Source organism: Juglans microcarpa x Juglans regia, chromosome 8D (assembly GCF_004785595.1).
Source record: "Juglans microcarpa x Juglans regia isolate MS1-56 chromosome 8D, Jm3101_v1.0, whole genome shotgun sequence".
Lineage (NCBI taxonomy): Eukaryota > Viridiplantae > Streptophyta > Magnoliopsida > Fagales > Juglandaceae > Juglans > Juglans microcarpa x Juglans regia.
This window is the reverse complement of record NC_054608.1, coordinates 26,968,893-26,991,620: the sequence shown is the minus strand read 5'-3', so window position 1 is coordinate 26,991,620 and position 22,728 is coordinate 26,968,893. Positions and strand designations below refer to the sequence as shown.

At 34.8% G+C, this 22,728-nt stretch overlaps 1 protein-coding gene and 1 long non-coding RNA gene across 5 annotated transcripts; one reads left to right on the top strand and one right to left on the bottom strand.

The window, feature by feature from the left end:
* Positions 1–3,576: 3,576 nt before the first annotated feature.
* On the top strand, positions 3,577–3,820 carry LOC121242587. The gene is made up of 2 exons (XR_005935925.1): positions 3,577–3,609; positions 3,718–3,820. It is a non-coding gene; the product is annotated as an uncharacterized LOC121242587 (long non-coding RNA).
* A 16,574-nt stretch (positions 3,821–20,394) lies between these two features.
* Positions 20,395–22,132, bottom strand: LOC121242583 (UPF0481 protein At3g47200-like). Of its 4 annotated transcripts, none has more exons than XM_041140480.1 (2): positions 21,999–22,132; positions 20,395–21,860 (listed from the first exon to the last, which is right to left on the bottom strand). In XM_041140480.1, the coding sequence occupies exon 2, from the start codon at positions 21,828–21,830 to the stop codon at positions 20,514–20,516; it is 1,317 nt and encodes a 438-aa protein (XP_040996414.1). In that variant the 5' UTR covers positions 21,831–21,860; positions 21,999–22,132; the 3' UTR covers positions 20,395–20,513. The 4 variants fall into 4 exon arrangements, with proteins under 4 accessions (XP_040996414.1, XP_040996417.1, XP_040996415.1 ...); XM_041140483.1 differs by having other exon boundaries at positions 20,395–21,863; positions 21,999–22,127; XM_041140481.1 differs by having other exon boundaries at positions 21,968–22,116.
* Positions 22,133–22,728: the final 596 nt, after the last annotated feature.

The following is a 22,728-nucleotide window of genomic DNA, read 5'->3' as shown; positions in this document are numbered from 1 at the left end:
TAATTCTGGTGCCCAGTTATGGTGCTCTAGTGAGGACTGATTTAAATTGCAAGGAGAAAATGAAGGGAAAATAAAAATGAAAAAGGAAAAAGAAATCAGTTTTATCCACAATTAGAGTGAATGGAAATTGCACTTGTCTAAAAACAAGAAGAAAAGAAGAAAGAAATTGTTGTTAAGAGACCATAGAGTTTGGGATTTCAAAATTATATATATTTACATAAAGGTACGTACGAACGGTAGGATTTGTGTGGAGGGAGTTGGAATTGTCCAAGCATATTTAGCAGAAATCCACTACTATCGTGACCTACAGCAGCAATGGTAGAGCATCAAAGTCGAGCTTGTAATGAGGAGTTGAATTGTCCAAGAATAGCCAGCCAACCTTGGAAGCACACCAGCCACCATACACAAAAAGGTTTACACATTGACGTGATTTAATGTAATTCTCCCGATTGTAATTTTTTTTTATATTGTAAAGTAGTCAATCTATAATCGTGTACATTTTCTTATAGAAGATTTGTGTATAGATCTAATATTTCTCATCACTCGTATGATAACCATTTAAAATGTACCACTCAACTAAATACGATTGCAAATGAAAAAATTAGGATATAAATTAGGATAAAGAATTGCCGAAAGATTTATTACTTATATGTACATTGAGACTTCAGTTCGACATGAACATAATGAACTAACAAGTACAACGTAAATTATCAGAGAGCAATCCAATACTCGTAGAATTACGAAAGCTTCATTCCTAATTCTTCACGTACCGGGATGAGAGCACATACAGTTTGTGTGAGAGTGAGCAGCAACAAGAGAATGCCGCCTATGGTGGCAGCACCCCTCCAAGGGTTGCAAAAATAATCACGTTTCAAGATAAACATCATAAAACGAAGATAAACCATCATAATCTGAAGATAAGTCACGAGGGCTATATAGACTTTGTTCGATTCTTCAGCAAGCTGACTATAATACTTGTTCATTTCCTGAACCGTCGATATTTTCTAAGATCTTGTTGAGCACGGAAATTGCATCCATGTAATCTACAAAATCTACCAATTTAACGATCTCCTTTTGAACAAGGAAATACACATCTTTCCGACTTCTGATTAATAAAACGTAACAGGATATAGTAATCAGTAATATATGCATTTTCAGGAAAGTGCCATTCCTCCAAGGCGACGAGGTTTCGAGCATAAATCTCCGTGGTAATGTCTAATTGAAAGGGTGGGATTTCCAGCACTCCGTCTGCATATTTTAGTTCAAGCGGTGAGCAAATAGTGCTTGAATTGCTCGTGATCTTCTTAAACTTCAATCCTATCTCAGCCAGCTGGGTTGCACTGTGCATTTCCTATATTATTCCAACACTTCTTTTCGATCGCCTTTTGCTATGAGGCATGCAAAAGTTTCTAAGCTCAGTGAAATGCAATATTTTTGTCGACGGAGAATATTGGGAAATTTGAACGTTGTAATATTTGAACTGGCGAAAGGTGTAAAATATGTAAATCAGAAACAGAGTAGAGAACTAAAGCCTTGAGAGAAAATTCCTTGGGAGAAAATCAATGTGATTTCTCATTAATGCTAAATTGAATTGCTTGAATTAAAATGCTATACATCACTACTATTTATATACGCGAATTGACAATGTAAGCCATCTAACTTGATTATACAGATACTAACGTATCTCATCAACTATTTCAACTACCTTAACTGTCATATAACAACTTCCTCATTTTTGAGTTTAGCTTCACGTGACTTTAACTTTAATGCTTCAATTTGCTCTTGTATATTCCAACACCTCCCCTCAAGAGGGGAATGGATATTGATTATTCCCATCCTGCAGATTAAATGATGAAAATTAAGAGAGCCAAGTGGTTTAGTCAGTATGTCTGCCAGTTGATGTTTAGAAGGGATATGAATGATCTTGATCAGTCCTTCTTGCAATTTTTCTCGAAGCAGATGGCAATCTAGCTGGATGTGTTTTGTCCTTTCATGTTGAATAGGATTTAATGCAATATTAGAAGTTGGTTTGCTGTCAGTATAAAGCAAAAAAACTTGTGGATGGGGAATGTGCAAGTTAGCTAGTAGATAGATTAACCATTGAAGTGCACATATGGTAGAGGCTAGAGCTCTATATTCAGACTCAACTGAGGATCGACTAACGGTTGTTTCTTTGACTTCCATGAGATGAGAGAGTTTCCAATAAACATTGTGAAGCTAGTGACACTTCTTCTGGTGTCAATACATCCACCCCAGTCACTGTTTGAACAGGCTTTTAAGTGCAGAGGAGAATCTGCAGACAAAAAAATGTCCTGACCTGGTGTTGCTTTGATGTACCTGAGAACCCTCTCAGCAGCTTGAAGGTGCTTGGTACTAGGATTAGCCATGAATTGACTTAATGCTTGTACTGAGTAAGATAGGTCAGGTCTGGTTATAGTAAGGTATAATAGATGACAACAAGTCTTCTATATAGTGCAGGATCTGACAGAGGAGGAGATGAATCATTAGCACTAAGCTTTTGGGTAGATTCTATAGGAAAGGCTACAGGTTTGCATCCTGAAAATCCACTGTCTTGCAAGATGTCTAAAACATACTTGTGTTGGCACAAAGAGATGCCTTTAGCTAATTTAGCCACTTCAATTCCCAAAAAATACTTTAGTTCCCCCAAATCTTTTATTGTAAAAGAGTCATGTAAAAATTGTTTAACAGTAGCTATTTCATCAAGATTATTAGAGGCAATGATGACATCATTAACTTAGATCAAGAGTGCCACAAAACTGGTTGAATTGTGTCTGATGAACAAAGAGGAATCAGACTTTGCTTGTGTGAAACCAAACTGAAGCAAGGAGGATGACAACTTAGAAAACCATTGTCTTGAGGCCTGTTTGAGACCATATAGACTCTTTTCGAGTTTGCAAACTCTAGGATCAGTTGGTAAGGAGTACCCTGGTGGCACCTGCATGTATATCTCTTCATTCAAGTCTCCATGGAGGAAATCATTGTTTACATCAAGTTGATGTAAATGCCAATGCTTAATTGCAACAATTGATAATAAAGTGTGTACTGTTGTCATTTTAGCCACAGGGGAGAATGTATAAAAAAAATAAGGCCTTCTTGTTAAGTGTATCCTTTTGCCACTAATTTAGCCTTGTATCTTTCAATTGTGCCATTAGCTTTGTATTTAACAAGATAAACCCACTTACATCCTATTGCAGTCTTATTTGGAGGTAGAATTGCAAGTTCCCAAGTTTTATTTAACTCAAGAGCTTTAATCTCAGTTGACATGGCAGTTTGCCATTGAGGTGTGAGCTAGCTTGTTTGAAAGTCTTAGGTTCAAATGTAGAAGATAAAGCAGAAGTAAAGGCTCTATGTTTAGGAGACAATTTGGTAGTGGAAAGAAAATGTGCGATAGAATATGGCTTACTAGGAGAAGGACGACATCAATTGAAAGATTCCTGAGATGTTAAAGCAGGCTTAACCATATTACCACAATAAAAATTCTGCAAATATGGGGGAGGATTCCTTACACTCTCAGATCTTCTAGTATTTATAGGTTCATGGTTAATTTGAGAATGAGAGGTGCTGTAATTTCAGGAGATGAATTGGAAGGTATTGTAATCTGAGAAGGTATGTAATCTGATTCATAAATTTCAGGAGGTGCTGTAATTTGAGAGGGTGAGACGAGAAATACTGTAATTTCAGAAGATAAAGTGGAAGGTATTGCAATGTCAGAAGATGAAATGGGAGGTATTGTGAAATCATATAGTGAAGGGAAATCAGGAAATACAAAAGGTGTGTGATTGGTGTTTGGTATGGAAGGGAAGATGGATTCATGAAATGTAACATTTCTAGAAACAAAAATTTTAAGAGTAAGAAGGTCAAGCACTTTATATCCTTTGATATTAGGTGGATAACCAAGGAACAAATATTTTGAGGCTCTAGGTTGAAATTTTCCTCGATTGTTTTGGATAGTGCTAGCAAAGCACAAACAACCAAAAAGTTTGAGATAGTTGTATGTAGGTAGTTTTTGAAAAAGAAGGGCATAGGGTGTATTATGTTCTAGCATAGATGAAGGAGTTCGATTAATGAGATGTGTGGCAGTAAACACACACTCACTCCAATATGGTAAAGGTAATTTGGATTGAAAAAAGAGGGCTCTAGCTACATTTAACAAATGCCGGTGTTTTCTTTCTACTCTACTATTTTGCTCAGGAGTTTCTACACAAGATAGTTGATGAATCATACCATATTTTTGATAGAGAGTAGGCATGTTGAATTCTTGGCCATTATCTATTTTAAGTGTTTGGATTTGGGTATTAAATTGAGTTTGAACATAAGCAATGAAGTTGATAAGTAAGGATCTAGTTTTTGATTTTGTTTTCATAAGATAAAGTCAAGTGAAACGTGTATGATCATCTACAATTGTAAGGAAAAATTTGTAACCAGAATGAGAGAGTTGAGAATGGACACCAAATGTCACAATGCACTAATTGAAAGGCTTTATTTGCATTGTTTTGTGATATAGGAAATGATAGTTTCTTTTGTCGAGCTAGAGGACAAATCTCACAAACATGATTGTGAGATGATTTTACAAAAGGATCAATAGAACTAATGATTTTTAATGTGGTAGGAGAAAGATGTCCCAACCGTGAATGCCATATGTCAGGACTGATGGTAGATGTGTTGGTGAAAAAAGAATTGTTTGAGTCAGGTAATGCCTTCTATGTGTTAGCAGGAAAATTAATGAGGTGGTATAGGCCAACTCTAACTTCAGCAAGCCCAATCATCTTGCATTTGTTGAGGTCCTACAAGACACATTTAGATTGAAAAAGAAACAAGGCAATAGAGTTTTCTTTAGTCAATCTTGAAGCAGAGATGAGATTGATATGAAAAGAAGGGATGTAGAGAGCATTATGTAGCACTAAATTAGAAGAGAGTTTGACAGTCCTTGTAAAATAATAGGAACAGATTGACCATTTGGTAAATGGACCGAAGAGGGTTTGGTGGGTATTTTTATTGAAGTGAAAAAATTGGGGAGAACAGATCATATGATTTGTTGCTCCAATATCAAGTATCCAAGGAGAATTTTTGTTCAAAGAGTTACTAGCTAAACAAGAGGTGAAGTGATTACCTGATGTGGAGGCAGTATTGACTACATAATTAGAATTGATAGGTGAAGTAGACAAGCTATTAGCAAGAGTGATCAGATTCTGTATTTGCTCTTGAGAAAAAGGTATGTTTGAGATATTTGAGTTTTGCTCCAAAGAAGATGCAATGTTTGCATTGGGCAATCGTGTTGAATTGAATCTTTTTCCTCGAGGGCCTTTCCACCCTGGTGGATAACCTATGATCTGAAAATACTTGTCTGTAAGCTTTTTACCTTATCTTCAGATTTATAAACCAATGATAGCTTTTTACCTTTCGTTCGAACCAAAAACCAAAACCATTCGAACTACTTGAGAAAAATCCAGTCTGCTCGAACATCCAAACATAGTGTTCAAACAAAGATTCGTTCGAACGGTCATTTTATATTAGAACTGGCAGCAATCCTTTTTGATCATATTAATTTTGAGCAAACATCAATTTATTTGTTCAAATAGACCTAATCTGTTTGAACACTCTCTCCATTCGGATAGGATCAAATATATTCGATCGTTCAAATCATGTTTTTGTACCATTTGAACAGGTGCGAGGATGTTGGACCGAAAAGCTTTCCATTTGAACCCTTTTTTGGGACAAAAATGTTTCATCTCAAAAAAAAAAAAAAATTTCCGTTCAAATGTATATGACTGGTTCCAAACAATTTCATCCCTAAAATGTTTGTTTTGGGACAAAAAGTAAATTTAGTGCCAAAAAACCTCTTGAGACAAGTTTTTTGAGATTTTTCATCTCTAAAAACATTTTGAGATGAAAATGAAATATTTTGGAATGAATTATTTCGTCCCAAAAAACCAATTCTCTTGTAGTGAGCAAGCTTTATGTGCATGCACTCAGATAAAGGAAAAATTAAAGGGCTTTCCAAACTTTGGAAATGAAATGTAGATCTTTAATTCAGTATTAGTGTGCGACTCTTTGACATTAGAGGGCTATATATAGAGAAACAAGTCAACAACTTTTCGCTTTGCCCGTGATCTTGTTGCCATATCTCCTTGAACGAGCTAGGTCGAGTAATCCATTCCGGGCCCGCCTCAATTAAATATATGAGATGTGTTTGAGATTTGCGACGGAGTTTAATTTATAATTTAATACGAGAACTGTTATATACATAAAGAGATTATATAAAAATAAATCGAAAAATTAATATAATTTTTTTGAATCCATTAGATCTATTTTACAATAAAAATAACTTTACAGTCTGACATACAACATAAAGCCACATCAATTTGTGAATTTATTTTTATCTAATCCCTTTATATCTAAAATATTTCGCTTTTTCTATATATAATTTGGTTAACAAACTATAAACTTGGAGAAGTTCTAAATTTGAAAAGAAATTTACAAACGTAGAAGTTTAAAGTTTAACGTATTATATTTAGTACATGTTTGGATATCATGAGAATTATTAAAATTCTCAAAATTTTTAAAATTGTATTCTTAATACCATTTAAATACAAAACACTTTAAATTTCAAATTTTTACTTTTTTCATCTATTCCGTATCTAATCATGATATTCAATTACAAAAATCAATATCACTTTTACAAATTTCAAAACAAAATACAAAAATAAATACAACTTCTACAAATCTTAAAATAAAATTATATTCAAATCATTTTTTAACTTTATGAGATGTTAAGATGAATAAGAGAATTTGTAAAGAAATATATGTCAATTAAAAGATATATGAGATGTGTTTGAGATTTACAATGTAGTTTTATAATTTAATATATCATATAAAAAATATTTAATATATTATATTTTTGTAAACAATTCGTCCCCATCTGATCGAATTTAGTGGGGATCCAAATGTTGATGTGAATTTCTTTGCCAAACAAGCTTTGTTTTAGAAATCATAAATATTATAAATAAATTTTCTAAGATTTATTTCCCACATGTTGGCCCCACTAGATCTTATCGTAATCGCCAGGCCAACTGATCTTGGCTATAAAGGAATACCACAAATTCTCTCTATCTTCTATATATGTAATGAAGGGTAGTTTTGTAATATTAAAGTTCATTTTTAATAAAGAGGCATAATTGTATTGGTTGATTGTGAAATAAAATGCAAAAGAGTTTCAAGAATATTGTAGGAATATGAAAAAATTAAAGAAATAATCTCTGCTTCTAGCATGCATGTATGGCAGTGAGCAGCAACAAGAGAATGCCGCAAATGGTAGAAGCCTCCATATATCCAAGGCGTGCGAAAATAGTACTCACGGATCAAGACCAAACCTGTATCTGTGTTTCGAGCTTGCATATTATATAAATCTCTGTGTTTTTGTCCAAAGTACTTAAAGCAGCTTGGGATTTCCAATACTCCGTTTGCAATGGTCTCTGTCCTTGATCTTGATTCCTACCTCAGCCAGCTGGGCTGCATGAGTACTGCACATTTGCTTGATTCTTTCTCGGGGAGGCAAGCAAAAGAATCTAAGCAAGTTACAAAGTGCATTATTTCCAAACCAGGATGGGGATACTTCATTTGAACGTTTTAAGATTCAATCACACAACTAGCTAGTTTCTCAAGCAGGATCATTTCTACAAAATCTTCACTGCTTGATCTCTGCAATAGCCTTCGAATAACATTCACGAACATTTCCTACGTACCTTCAATGCATCCATCTTATAGATCTAAGCAGCTCGTTCCTGGAAACCAGTGATATATCTCAATTTAAAGTTTGCCATGGTTTGCAAGTTTTGGTTTACCACGGTGAAAAGGCACCCATTGATATTGAAATTACTCTAGTATCCCAGTGTCGACTCAACATTTCATCGATTAAATGCACACGATGTATGAGCATGAATATAAGTAAATTAAGACAAAATGAATGAAGTTGTTTGGTTTTGACGTAAAAACAAACTCTTGGTCGACACTAGTTTAAAACCGACATGAATAATCCTATAACGCACCAAAAACCATCCTCAATACATGCAAAATATAGATCCATATGAACAAATATTCAAGTATTCAAGGTATTTTAGCCCCAACATCACAAAGCAACAACCAAAATCTCAATCTCCACACACACACACATATATATATATATATATATTTATACAAAAAAAAGAGGACGGTACCCCAAATCAGGACACATGGGATTTACAGATATTCAAAGAAAAACCATCTCATGCATTAAAACTAATATAATAAAAAACAGCCTATACAATAAACTAAACCAATAAAACAACAAAACAATCTAAACAAGCCTATCATATAAATCAGAATCAACAAAACAAAAGACGACAAAACAGAAAACCAACAAACACTAATAAAAACGTAATGAAGGTAATCATGAATAATCCATACGAATTAAACCTCTCAACCTTCGAGGGATATCTCCAAACCTGTGCCATGCAAAATTTGACCCTGTCGCCCTTTGTTTAGTCAACAAATCAACCACTTGATTTCCTTCTCTATAGATATGTTTTATGGAACAAGTCATCGAAACCATGATTTCATTAATTTCCTCCCAGAAGTCCTCCAAGTACCACACTCCGCGTCTTCTTCGATTCCACCATGAAACTACAGTCAAAGAATCAATTTCAATTTCAACAAAATTTATACCCAAAGAAATGCAAACCTTGAGACCATGAAGAAGGGCTAAAAGTTCAGCTTTATTGTTAGATCCAATGCTGACATGTGAAGCAAGTGCTTGAATCAGTTGGCCATGATCGTATAATGATACCACCAACACCAGAAGAGCCTGGATTGCCAAGATTGCTACCATCTGTATTCAGTTTGAACCAACCAGTAGGAGGTCTTGTCCATGCAACTAGTCTGCACCGACGAACTATAGGGGTCACAATAGAAATATGCAACCATTGAAGCACCTGCAAATCAAAATTAGATAATGTAGAAATTTTATGTGAGTCATGACATAATAAACCAATCCAATGTTTAATAGAATGTAATAAATCATATAGTGATTCAGTAAGGCCCCTCCATGCGCACCAAACATCTTCTCTTCCAAAGACTCCAAGTGATAATCACCTGAAGAATCTCCATAATTAAACCCACTTGAGTAGAGGACTTAACACGACGAAACCAAGAGGACATCGTCTCCATCCATGTTCGGCCAACGGGAACACCAAACATAACTCCAAAAAGTTACCACACCTTATATGGTATCTCACCTTCGAATAAAACATGATTTTGATCATCATAATGCCCTACATCACAACAACAATCGCACTGAGAAACAATCAAAATACCAATTCGGCGAAGGCGATCATCAACGCTTAAAGCCAAGTACCATGCCTTCCACATAACAATAGACATTTTTAGCGGAATCACTTTGTGCCACACCCAAGGATACCATTCAAATTTTGATCCCCTTATACGAATACAGTCCCAAGCCAACTTAGTAGAAAAACAACCATTATTAGATTTAGTCCAGATTAATACATCCAAACCATTCTTGTAAGTTGCTAAAGTTTCCAAAATATCATCAATATTTTCCTGACCAACTATCCCCACAAGAAAATCAACATCCCAACTATCATTCAATTTGCATTTCTCTACTCAAAGTAGAGGATGACCCATTAATTGCATATAGTCAATTAATGGCCCATGGTCTCGCCATTTATCATGCCAAAAAAAAACATTTCCTTCCTTAATCCTCCAGTTCACATTATTCATGATGACTAGAGGAATACTTGTAACAACCATTTTCCAAAATCTAGAACCCTTATTAGAATCAATAAGAGTCCAAGGCTTAGCTCCGATATATTTTTCTTTAAAGAAAGTTGCCATGGAGAGTTACCTTGAATTAAATTCGAAGCAAACCTCATATGCAGAGCTTTTTTCATGTCATCAAGGTGTCTCAAGCCAAGACCTCATTCCTCTATTGGCATGCAAATGGTATGCCAAGATATCCATTTTTTTTTCCTTTACCATTTGCCTCCCCCTAGAAGAAGGTACTCATCAAACGGTATAATTCTTTGATGGTGGATTGAGGAACTTGCAAAACAACAAATAAATGGAGATCCATACTAGATAACACATGCCGTAATAAAACACGTTTACTACCGGTAGAGAGAAGTTTCATCCTCCATCCACTTATTTTCTTGCGCACTTTAGTCAACATTTCCTCCATGTGAATATGCTTAAGTCTACCCAATATAATAGGGACCCCCAAATATTTGAAGGAGAAAGATCCCTCTGAAAAGCCTATTCTTCTGATAATCTCCCTCCTTCGAGGCAAAGAAATATGGTTAGAAAAAAACATAGCCGTTTTTTTTTTTTTATTGATACTTTGTCTTGACCATATCTCATATTGATTTAGCACCACTAAAAGCTCCCGAATAGATCTCATGCTACCATTTGTGAATATTACCACATCATCAGCATACATTAAATGTGATATAATGGTCGTACATTTGGCCAGTGAAAATTTTCCAAACCGTTTAGCCCCTACACTCTGCTTGATCAGCCTAGAAAGCACTTCTTGTAAAATGATAAACAAGTAAGGTGAGAGAGGATCCCCCTGTAGCAACCCGCGACCACCATGAGAGAAGCCTTTTGTTATACCATTCATCATAGCACAGAGTAGATATGCAAACCCGGATTAGAGCACAAAATTGAGGAGAGAAGCCAAAACATCGAAGAACCTTCAACAAAAAATTCCAATCAACCCGGTCATATGCTTTAGCCATGTCAACTTTGAGCATAATATTCCCACCATGAGACTTTTTATTAATGGAATTTACCATTTCCTAAGTGAGACTGATGTTCTCAAAGATACTCATGCCTGGAATAAAAGCACCTTGTTCCAACGAGATCATCTTTGGAAGAAATCTGACAAACGGTTAACATAATTTTGGAGCATATTTTGAAGAATACCGAACAATGGCTAATAGGCCTGAACTTATCAAAACCCATTGGGGCATCTACCTTCGGGATTAAAACAAGGTATGAAGTAGAAAAAAAAAAAATCTCAGAAGATGTTTATAGTTGAAAAATTCATAAATGGCATCCAAGACATCAAATTTCACTATCTCCCAACAACTCTTAAAAAAAGCTGAACCAAAACCATCAGGCCCCGGAGCACTATTAGGCGGAATAGAGGACACTGCATCTAAAATTTCCTCCATAGTTGGAACTGAGCAAAGACGGCCACATTCTTCCTCCAAAATTATCGGCGATATTAAGTAAGACAAATTAGGAGACTCTCTGGGCGAATCCCCTTGAGGGAAATTAGTAAAGAAGTCAACAATACCTTGGTGAATCTGTTCAGGTGACTCAAAAACAATCCTGGTGGGTGACCTCACTTCTTGAACTCTTTTACGTCTTTCATTTGCTAAAAGTACATGAAAAAAATTTGGAGTTACAATCCCCATCCACTTGCCATTTCAATTTAGCCATTTGATCTAGTCAGATTTCCTCTCTCCGTCTCTAAGATGCCAACTGAATCGATGAACTTGAAAGCTCCCTATCCGCCTCCTCATATATATTTATATATATATGCACCAAACCCTAGACCTGGAGAGTGAGAAGGATTTGAATAAAATAAGAGCATTACCGTGATGGAGAAACATAGATTAGAAGTATGTATTCTGTGTTTTAATCACGAGAAGCACAAAACCGATAAGTGTGAAGTGGGATACGGCTACACCTTGAAAATGAAGGTGCCATGTGTTTGGGTGAGATCCCGCAAGTGAAGGGGAAATAATATCTGGAGGTAAGTTCTGGGCATGTACTTGTATGGGACTAAAACACTTAAGTGACTATTGCCGTGCATGGGTTATTCGATAGAGTCCCTCTAGGACTTAGCAAAACAAATGCCCATTCTACTTCTGCCAAACTTATGGATTTAATGCAGCACCTACTCAACACTGACCAAAATATATTTTATATTTTCATATTTATTTTATATAAACCAAAATAAATAAATAATAAAAATAATAAAAAATTTAACAAAATTTTTATTTTTATATATATAAGCAATGGGGCAAGTAACATGCCTAGATGCATCCTAGTTCAAATATAGTGTCACTCACAAAAAAAATTCAATAGAGTACACTGTCTTATTTGCAACAATCACCATGGATGTTCATACTTCATAAGATCATCAATGTTAAAGTTCATGTGAGTGTGTGAGTGAGCAAACCTATGTAGAATAGTAACTATTTCTTTATTTTTCTCTTCAATATATTTTTGATAATATTATTCATAAGTATTTTCTTCTTATAGATGCTCCCGAGGTATTGTCATTTACCTCAAAAGTTAAATTTTATGCTATGGCCTAGATACTTGAGTATCTCCTCCAAACACTAGATCATATAACTCCCTTTTTTATGTCCATTTTTGTTGCTCATCTTTTTCCACAATGATTTGAGAAGCGATTCTTTTTATAAGGACTTAAGGATAGATCCATGTAAAGTGTTTGTATTTTTTCGCAATGATTTAACACTGAATTTTTCTATACAAATCAACCATTTGTGTTTGGCAATGAGAGATCTCTTTATTATTGTATTAGGTTCAACTAGTATTAGTCTGAGACATGTATTTTCTCTATGGTGAGCATATCAATAAACAATATAGGACTTAATTATAAGGTGCATACATATAAGTTCCTCACACTGCTTTGCAAATAAACTTTGTCAAGATGACCAATAGGGTTAGTATGCACAAAGTGAATTGCACAAAATAAAGAGATGCATAAGGTCATAATTTTATTTTGTGAGAACACGTTCCCAAAACTTTGACATATCAAGCATACACTTCCAAAAAAAAAAAAAAAAAGTTAGAAACAAACCAAAAAGTTTTTATATTATATTTTTCTTATTTAAAAACTCAAAACAGAAACATAAATTAAAAACAGAAAAATAAAATGCATGTCCTAGACTAATGAAATGCAATGAATGTAAGAATATGCAAGTGATTCTATTAATTAATGGGACACGACATCTTCTATGACCACCCACTTTGCTTTAAATTTTGGCCTATTCTTTTCATCAACACTACTTTGTATGATCTTTTCTTTGTTGTGAAGACAAAATTCTACTAGTTCACCAAGCTTTAGACTCATGAAGGTGATTTGTTGACTTATCTCATCAACTTGATTTTCTAGAGTCTTTCCCTTCCTTTTTAACTTTCTTTCATCTCAATTTTTCTTCACTTTATTCAAGTTAATTCAATATGGCCTTATATGACCAACAACACCACAATGATGACGAGCAGGAATAAACTTACCTTCAAACTTACCTTGAATCAGTCTTTTTGAGGTTGATTTTCCATGAGAGTTTTAAAAAAGAAATGACTTTGAAGCGACTTCTTTCGGAGCATCTACAACTTGACTTCTTTTGACAAAGACAATACCCTTAGAGGTAGTGGCAGTGGATGATGAGCCTTAAGGATCTTTGTCTTGGAAGGTTGAATACCCCAACATAGTACGGTCACAGTTGGGCTTTTGAATACTAAGCATCTCTTCTAATTTCAGTGTTGCTGTTTTTTGTTAGCACTCTTGAGAACTCTTCAATTCTGTCTAGTGCATCATTTTGAGCCTTCAATCTTGATATCTTAACTTTAGTATTTTTCAATGTTTTGGAAAGATTGTTCTTATCATTCTCCACTGTTGACTTTGTTGTACAACTTCTTGTTCAGTTTTTTCAATTTGACCACTTCTTTACATAAATCATCATAAGCTTGATGTATACTTAGCTCATGGGGAGCATCAACAAGAGCTATATCTGAGTCACTGTCATCATACTCACTTTCAGATTTTACTAGCACAATTTCAGGAAAATCATTAACAACAATAGAGATAACCACAAAAGAATTTTCATTATCAGATGATGAACTTGAAGTTTCAGATTCTGAACTGTCACTAAGTGTGACATTTAGTGCTTTTCCTTTATTTTTTTTTAAAGTTTGGACATTCAATTCTTATGTGACCATAACCTAAGCATTCATAGCACTTCACTTTATCTTTTTATTCAGATTTATCTTTGTTCCAATTTTTAAAATCACTCTTTTTAGTAGGAAATTCTTTACCTCTCTTTTGCTTTCCATTTGTTTTCTTGTTAAACATGAATTTCCTAAATTTTCTAGCAATAAGTGGTATGTCCTCATAATTTAAATTTTCTTTATAAAAAAAATCTTAACAATCTTCTTCCAAAATTTTGAAAGCAATGGACTTACCTCTTCTTGTTTGAGGAAAAGAAGATTCATAGGTTTGTAGAGAACCTACTAGTTCTTTAACCTTAATTGCATCAAAATCCTTACTTTCCTCTATAGTAGTCACCTTTGGGCGAAATCTTTCAAGTAGAGATATTAGGATCTTCCTCACAACTCTTGAATCTTTTACCTTCTCTCCTTTATTGAACTTGGAATTCACAATATCGTTAAACTTCACATAAAAATCATTAAAATTTTCATTTTCCAGCATCTTAATCTCTTCAAATTTTTAGGTTAACAATTGTAATTTTGAGTTTTTCACAATTTTTGTTCATTCATGTGTAACTTCCAAGATTTTCCATGCTTCTTTAGCAATCTCGTACATGAAGATGCTCTTAAATTCTTTCGGAGATACAGCCATAAAAATAATATTAAGTCTCTTGCTATTCCAATTAGAATTGGTGATCTCATCTCTTGTCCAAGCATCAATAGTTGTCTCAGATTTAGTCCATCCTCGCTCAATTGCATACCACATACTTTCATCTATAGATTTGAGGAAAACTCTCATACGAACTTTCTAATATGCATAGTTTTCCCTATCAAAATGTGACGAGACATATAAAGACATGGTCAATAGGGGAACGGATCACACTCGAATGAGTGAACTACGCTCTGATGCTAATTGAAATTAACTAAGTACCCCTGTATTGTAATGCAGCGGAAATATCTATCAATTCACTCAACAAATTGGTTAGTCGTTAATCATGTAATTATTTAATAATTAAACGATAACGTAAAGTAAAAAAATTGCATAACACCAATATTAGTATCGAAAGAAAACCCTTTAAAGAACTCTTTAAAGTAAAACCTTACGGAACAACCAAACTCAGAAAAGTCAATTTTATTATTTAAAAATCAATTACAAGTAAACCTTAATTACAAAACTTTTGTCAATTGACACTCTTACTTGACGAAACAAATTGGTCTTCTATCGTATTAACAGCCAGAACCTCTGATGATTTTCGAATATTGGCTTTTCTCTTGAAACTCCAGTGGCTGAAACTTGACCAATAAATTCTTCAATATGGAGCACGATCACACTATTTGAGAGAAATAATATGAAAATTCTCCAAAAAATTTTCTCTCCAAAAGATGCACTGGAAAGTGATTTAGAAAATATCTAGATTTGAATATATACAGATCCTAACCAGTATGATCCCTTAAATAAACAATCTGAAAATAGTTTTAGTTTCACTAGGAGTGCTGACATTTCGCGATAAATCTTCTCTGGAGTAACAGATTTCTGGAGTAACAGATTTCGATTGAACCTCTTCTCTAGATAATTGCAAATTCCTTGGGACTCGATTTTCACCCTTATGATTTATCTAAACAACCTCTAATACATCATAGATAAACTTAATATTGTTATAGATAAAGTCAATAAATAATTTACATTCATCCAAAATTTCAAACTTAATGATAGGATAAACTCTATCATTTTAGCCACATAATCCTATCCAAATTTATTAACTTAATCACGTAGTTTTAACCAAACTTTTACATCTAAAGATATAACCTCATTCAATTTGCCAAGGGGATTGGATAATATTACAAGATCTCTCTCTCCATTCCCATGTTGGATATCCCTTTAGATCAGGATTTTGGCATCCCTATATTATTTGTCAAAAATACATATTCTCTATTTTAATTATTCATTTCTCTAAAATCTTGTAGCATCTTGCTCTATATTCTATTAAAATCGTCTTTATTTATTATTATTTTAACTCATTTCTTTTCAATTTTTGTTTTTTCAAACAAGAGTTAAGTTGTCTTCTTCATGTTTCTAACTATTCATCTCTTCGATTTTTTTTAATTTCTTAGATTATTTAATATTCATAAATCATAATGTTTTCAACATTTATAATTTTCTATTAATGATAAACTCATTTTTAAATGATTATAAAAATGTAAAAATAATGATAATGATATAAATAACAGTAGAAAATTAAGTTGTAAAATAGAGTAAGAAAAGACAAAACACATGTTATCACATTTGTAATATGTATATAAAAAATAGAAACATTTAAAAGAAGCAAAGAAGAAAACAAGTAATTAAAAAATAATTTAGGAAAAAACTACATAGCTTCCAAAATCTGAGAATACTATATATATATATATATATATATATATATATATATATATATATAGCAAAGTTAATTTTTTCCTCAAAATACACAGCCAGATGCATAAAATTTTAACATGCATTGTTTGTTTTTACAATTCCTCTCAACTTATCTAATTATCGGAGGTTTTCCTCTCTAGGTTTTCCTAGTAGAGGCGAAAATATTGTCTGTGTGCAGTTTTCTTTTTTTGCCTGGTGCTCTACTTTCCTAAGCAATGGAGGGTTCTCTGAATGATTTATACCAGCGTTTGTCGCTCACGGAAGAGGAGAATGCGAAGGTGGTGGTGGAACCAGATAAGTTGGAAAATGGTGTACTATGTGGGGGAAAGTGTTTGATCCTAAAGTTGTTTACTGGAAAATATTTCAATAGGGAAATGTTTAAGGCTACGATGAGGAAGGCTTGGAGACCTGCGCACAGGGTCCGATTCAGGGACCTGAATACTGAGCTATTTCTTGTTGAGTTTGATGATATCCGGGATAAAGAAAGGGTCCTTAGAGAGGGCCCCAGGTCTTTTGATAAGCACCTCATTCTGATGAAGGAAGTTGAGGGAGGTCAGCAGGCCTATCAGATTTCCTTTTCAGAAGCTTTGTTTTGGATTAGATTACATGACCTTCCATTTATGGCAAGGAATGAGTATGTGGGTCGTCTGATTGGAAACAAAGTTGGCCGGGTAGAGGAGGTTGACTTGGCTGAAAGGGAAATAGCATGGGGCGAGTTTATGCGTGTTTGGATAGCAATTAATGTTTTCAAACCTTTACTACGAGGTACCAAAATAGACATTGGAGCTGGTAAATCCTTTTGGGTACGCTTCTCCTATGAAAGGATGCCCAACTTCTATTATAGATGTGGATGCATAGGTCGTGCGGATAAGAACTGTCCCCAGGGGGGTGGAACTCGCTCTTCTGAAGCTGTAGAATTTCCATATGGTGCTTGGTTGAGGGCGTTGGGGCCTGGAGATCGTAGTAGGGTCTCTCAACCCAGAGCCAAGTTGGATTCAGCGAATCATCACACAGATCCTGCAATGGAAGGGGAGGTTTCGTCGGAGACATCAGCTGAACATCTGGTAGGTAATACGGGTGGAGTATTGAACAAAAGGGAAGTGAAGAGAGCGATTGCCACGAGTAAAGGAAAGGGGGTGGCGGAAACTCAGGTCATGGATTCCGAACCCCAGGTGACTGAAGAAATTCCCCAGTTTCCTACTACTGAGGGGCTTATGGAAGGGGCCCTGAAGTCTCAAAGCCCAATAGATGCAGTATCGTATGGGCCCAAGGTTTTTGACCTTGGGTCTATAGCAAAACAAGTGCTGCCAGAAGCAACCCACGTAGTTAACGGGCCTGATGGAATGTTCAGCCGAAAATGGAAAAGGGTGTCCTCCTTTCACCAAACAGCTGTGAAACAGAAGGAGGAAAGGGTGTCTCTGGGCACGCGAAAAAGGAAAGTAACCGAGACAGAGAGGGATCGTTACTTGGTGGGCCAAAGGGTGTCTCGTATGTGTGAGACAAAGTCGTGTGGGGGGGGGGGGGATGGGGTTTAAAGAACTTAGATTTTTTAATTTAGCTCTTTTGGCTAAACAAGGGTGGAGACTGCTCCAAGATGAAAACTCCCTACTTTTCAGATTATTTAAATCTAAATATTTTCCTAATTCTTCTTTTTCTCAAACTGGGCTAGGAAGGAACCCCTCTTACACTTGGAGGGGTATATGGGAAGCTAAGAAATGGATGCTTGAAGGCTGTAGATGGAGGATTGGTGATGGAAGCCTGGCAAGAGTATGGTTAGATCAGTGGATTCCAGGGCACGGGACTCTACTGTCAGAATCCTTAGTTGGCTCAGATACTAATAACACAGATGTTGTTACTACTCTCTTTGAAGCTGATGCAAGAAGGTGGGATATGCACAAGCTGAGATCTCTCTTCAATCCAAATGTAGTGTCCGATATCCTCAAGATAGTGATCTTTCCAGGAGCCAACTGTGACAAGCAAATCTGGGCCTATGAGCGAAACAGAGTCTTTAGCGTTAAAAGTTGCTATAGTTTTCTTAAAACACGGTTGGGTTCATATGGGGTTGAATCTTCTTCAGAAAGCTCTTCTAAGGCAGTATGGAGATAGATTTGGAAGATGCTAGTGCCGAGTAAAATTAAAATTTTTGCTTGGCGTGCTTGCAAAGAAGGCCTACCCTCAAAAGCTAATCTATTAAAGAGGAATGTTCTCATAGATGCCCAGTGTGGATTTTGTGGTTTTCAATGTGAAGACCTCAATCATGCTTTGTTAAGTTGTAGCAATTTACAGTGTACTTGGAAGGAGATTTTACCAGAGGTGAACTTCGCTGCTGATATGAGTTTTTTTGATGTCGTTTTATCCCTCTGTCAAGGTGCCCTCAATGACAAACTGCCTGTGTTCTTTGCATTGGCATGAGGCTTTTGGTATAGGCGAAACAAAATGGTCATTGAACAGGTCTTGCTATCCCTAGAAATGCAGCTGCCAATGCTTTGAGTTTGCTCAGAAATTTTAAAGAGGTAAGAACCCTGCCTAAGTTCCTGTTGAACAAACATTTTCATTGGAAACCTCCTTTAGCAGGTTTTCTAAAGTTAAATGTGAATGGGGCGGTCTTTGGAGAGGTGGGAAAATCCGGTATGGGTTGCATATTACGTGACGATAAGGGCAACGTTCTAATGGTTGCCAGCAAACTTGAACACGAGATTGAGGAGCCAGAAGTTACTGAACTTACTGCTGTTTTCAGAGGGCTACAGTAATGCTCAAGTATGGGTATTGCAAACATCGAAGTTGAGTCTGACTGCTTGTTAGTGGTTGAGGCATTGCAACGTCACTCCATGGAAGACTCCCTACTTGGGCTGTTATATAGTGAGATAAAAACTCTTTCTCAGCATTTTGTTAAATGTAATTTTGTCTATGCTCATAGAGAAGGAAATAGGGCAGCGCACTGTTTAGCTCGTTATGCGATTCATGTTGACGATATTGCTATGTGGTGGGATTGTATTTCAGACTTTCTTTCTCAAACCCTATGGCTTGATAAATGTCTGTAATCTCCTGTTTTTTAATGTAAGTTATGTTACCTATCAAAAAAAAAAAAACTTATCTAATTATCATAATTTTTTCAAATTTTCATAAAAAATAAAATAAACAATTCAATTTTTTCAAACCTCAAAATAAAAATAATATTAAAAAAAATATATTCTAATAATATTTTATTTAACTTTTAATTTTAATCTCAACTCATATCATCTCATATGAAAAACAAATAAGACTAAAACGTTGTTGAGTAACCCATTGCGTCGGGCCCGCTGCAATTTAATATAATTTGGTTCGTAAACCGCAAACTCTAATTAATAATCATCATGAATGTACGAGATTACAAACAAAAGTTTGTACATTAATTTATTTGGAAATGATTGCTATTATTATTATTATTATTATTTGAACTTGCAAAATTGGCAATAATTACATTAATCTCACGGTAATATATTATGGATGTACATTATTTTTATCCCCAGCATATATATATATATATATATATGTATATATTACATAATGGTTTATGTAGCACGTATGCGTCATGTGTGATGATTAAGTTTGTACTTTTTGTTATTATATATGAAGGAAGGATATATCACTTGGACTACAAGCCAATGGATGGATATGTGGCATTTTGACACTGAATAATGATATATATCCATACTATTATTTTACAAAGATCAAAAAATTACTTTATAATTTACACTATTTTTTATATAATTATTAATTTATTTGTAAAGATAGGTTAAAACAATTTTGTGATTACAATATATATATATTTATATTATATATTTCCAACCAAATTGATAATATCATATCCAGAACAATTATTCATTTCACTTGAACCTTTTATTATTCCAACGTACATTTGAAGAATAGTTATTCCTAAAAACAAAAAGAGAATAAAATAAATAATTATTGTTCATTTATTACCATATGCACGTACACCATTTAATCTTTCATACAAGGCAAGCCCCTCACAAGGGGTGGTACGAGCCACCAAGGGGCAAGCTTTAAATAAACAAGCTTAAAAGACCGACTTCAGCGATAGGAGATAGCATACACATTGCACGAAAGTGAGAATCAACATAACAGAAGCGGATATGGTAGTAGCACCGGTCAAAGGCGAGCGAAATAAAACACGTCTGAAGGTGATGATCGGCTTTGACTGATTATTATAGAATTTGTTCAACTTTTCAGCCATCCCGTGATAATCAGAGTTCATTTGGAAATAGAAAAGTTTTTCGCCGGACAGCTTGTTGATCATTGAAGTAGCCACGACGCCATCCAGCCAATTATGGATGATCTGCTCTCGTACAAGTACATCTATATCTTTGACTGTTTTGATAAGCATACTTAACAGGATATAGTAATCAGTAATATATGCATCTGAACGATAGTGACATTCCTCAAAGGCGACGAGGTTCCGAGCATAAATCTCCGTGCTACTGTCTAACTGAAAGGGTGGGATTTCCAGCACTCCGTCTGCATATTTTAGTTCAAGTTCAAGAGGTGACCAATTAATATTGCTTGATTCTCTCTTCTTAAACTTCAATCCTACCTTATCCAGCTGGGCTGCACTGTACATTTCCCTCATATTTCGATAACCTCTTTGCGGTCGCCTTTCGGGAGGAGGCATGCAAAAGTTTCTAACCAAGTCAGTGAAGTGAAATATTTTTTCCGACTCGGAATGACGAAAATTTTGAACGTTGTAATATTCAAACTGACAAAAGCTAAGCTCAATGAAGGGGTGGCCTTCTTTTGAGCGAGATGGAAATGCAATGTCATATATTATTTCAATAATAAAGAAAGGAAGCTGATTTTCAAGTAATATCAAGTCCATCTGCATCCTATTGCACAACCACGGCTTTAATATTTCTTGGTCGTAGTCGGTCCAGTTCCCTTTCGTCTTGTTTCTCCAGAAATACTCGATAATGAAGCTCGCATCAACCAGGATCATTTCCACAAATTCATCACTTCCAAGTGGTATAGTCTCCGAATAACATTCCCGAACACTTTCTTCCGCACCTTTTATAGTGCTCACTATATCTTCCAACTTTGTTTCGGCTCGGTCTGTGAAACTCTTGAGATATCTCAATTTAAAGTCTTCCATCTTTTGCAACTTTCGGCTCTTATTACGATGAAAAGGCCCTATTGATATTACCTGAGGAGTATAAGCTTCTTCGTTCGATTTGCGAATGTGATCTGAAACCTTGTAGATACAGCAATGTTTATGAGATGATGCTGGGAGTAGATCTAAGTTTTCTATCATACCTACGATTTTCTCAGACAATCTTTTACCACCATGTTCCTGACCATCAAAACTTGTTGATTCTCCTGCCATCTATATATCAAGTTGCTATTCTGAAACATCCTGCTGACAAACACAAGATCCTCACTATATATGTATATATATAGAGCTAGCTAGAACATGGATCGATCGATGTGCATAAAAGAATAAAAGAAATTAATGAAATAAACCTGAGAATGAGAGGAAGAGATTTAGTTGAACCTGATACAACAGAAGTCCAGCAAGCTTTATGCGCATGCACTCAGATAAAGGACAAATTAAAGGGCTTTCCGAACTTTGGAAATTGTCAAATGCAGATCTTTAATTCACTGTGCGACTCTTTAACATTAGAGGGCGCGCTATATATAGAGAAACAACTTCTCGCTCTGCCCGTCTTGTTAGTTGTTGCCATATCTCCTTAAACGAGCTAGGTCGAGTAATCCATTCCGGGCCCGCCTCAATTAGATATGTGAGATGTGTTTGAGATTTGCAATGTAGTTTTATAATTTAATATATATATTATATAAAAAAAATTAAATATATTATATAAGCCACGTCTGGAAGATCATTTTGTAAATCAACTATATTTCTATATATAATGTGGTTAATAAACTTTATAGAAGTTCTAAATTTGAAAAGAAAATTACAAACGGAGAAGTTTACATGATCAGTAGAACGTATTATATTTAGGACATGTTTGGACACCATGAGAATTATTAAGATTCTCAAAATTTTTAAAACTCTTATAATTTTATTCCTAATATCACTTAAATATAAAACACTTATCAATTTCAAATTTTAGTTTTTTCATCTATTAAGTATCTAATCATGATATTCAGATACAAAAATCAATATAATTTTTACAAACTTCAAAACAACATATAAAAATCAATACAATTTCTACAAATTTTAAAATAAAATTATATTAAAAATTTATATTCAAACCATTTTT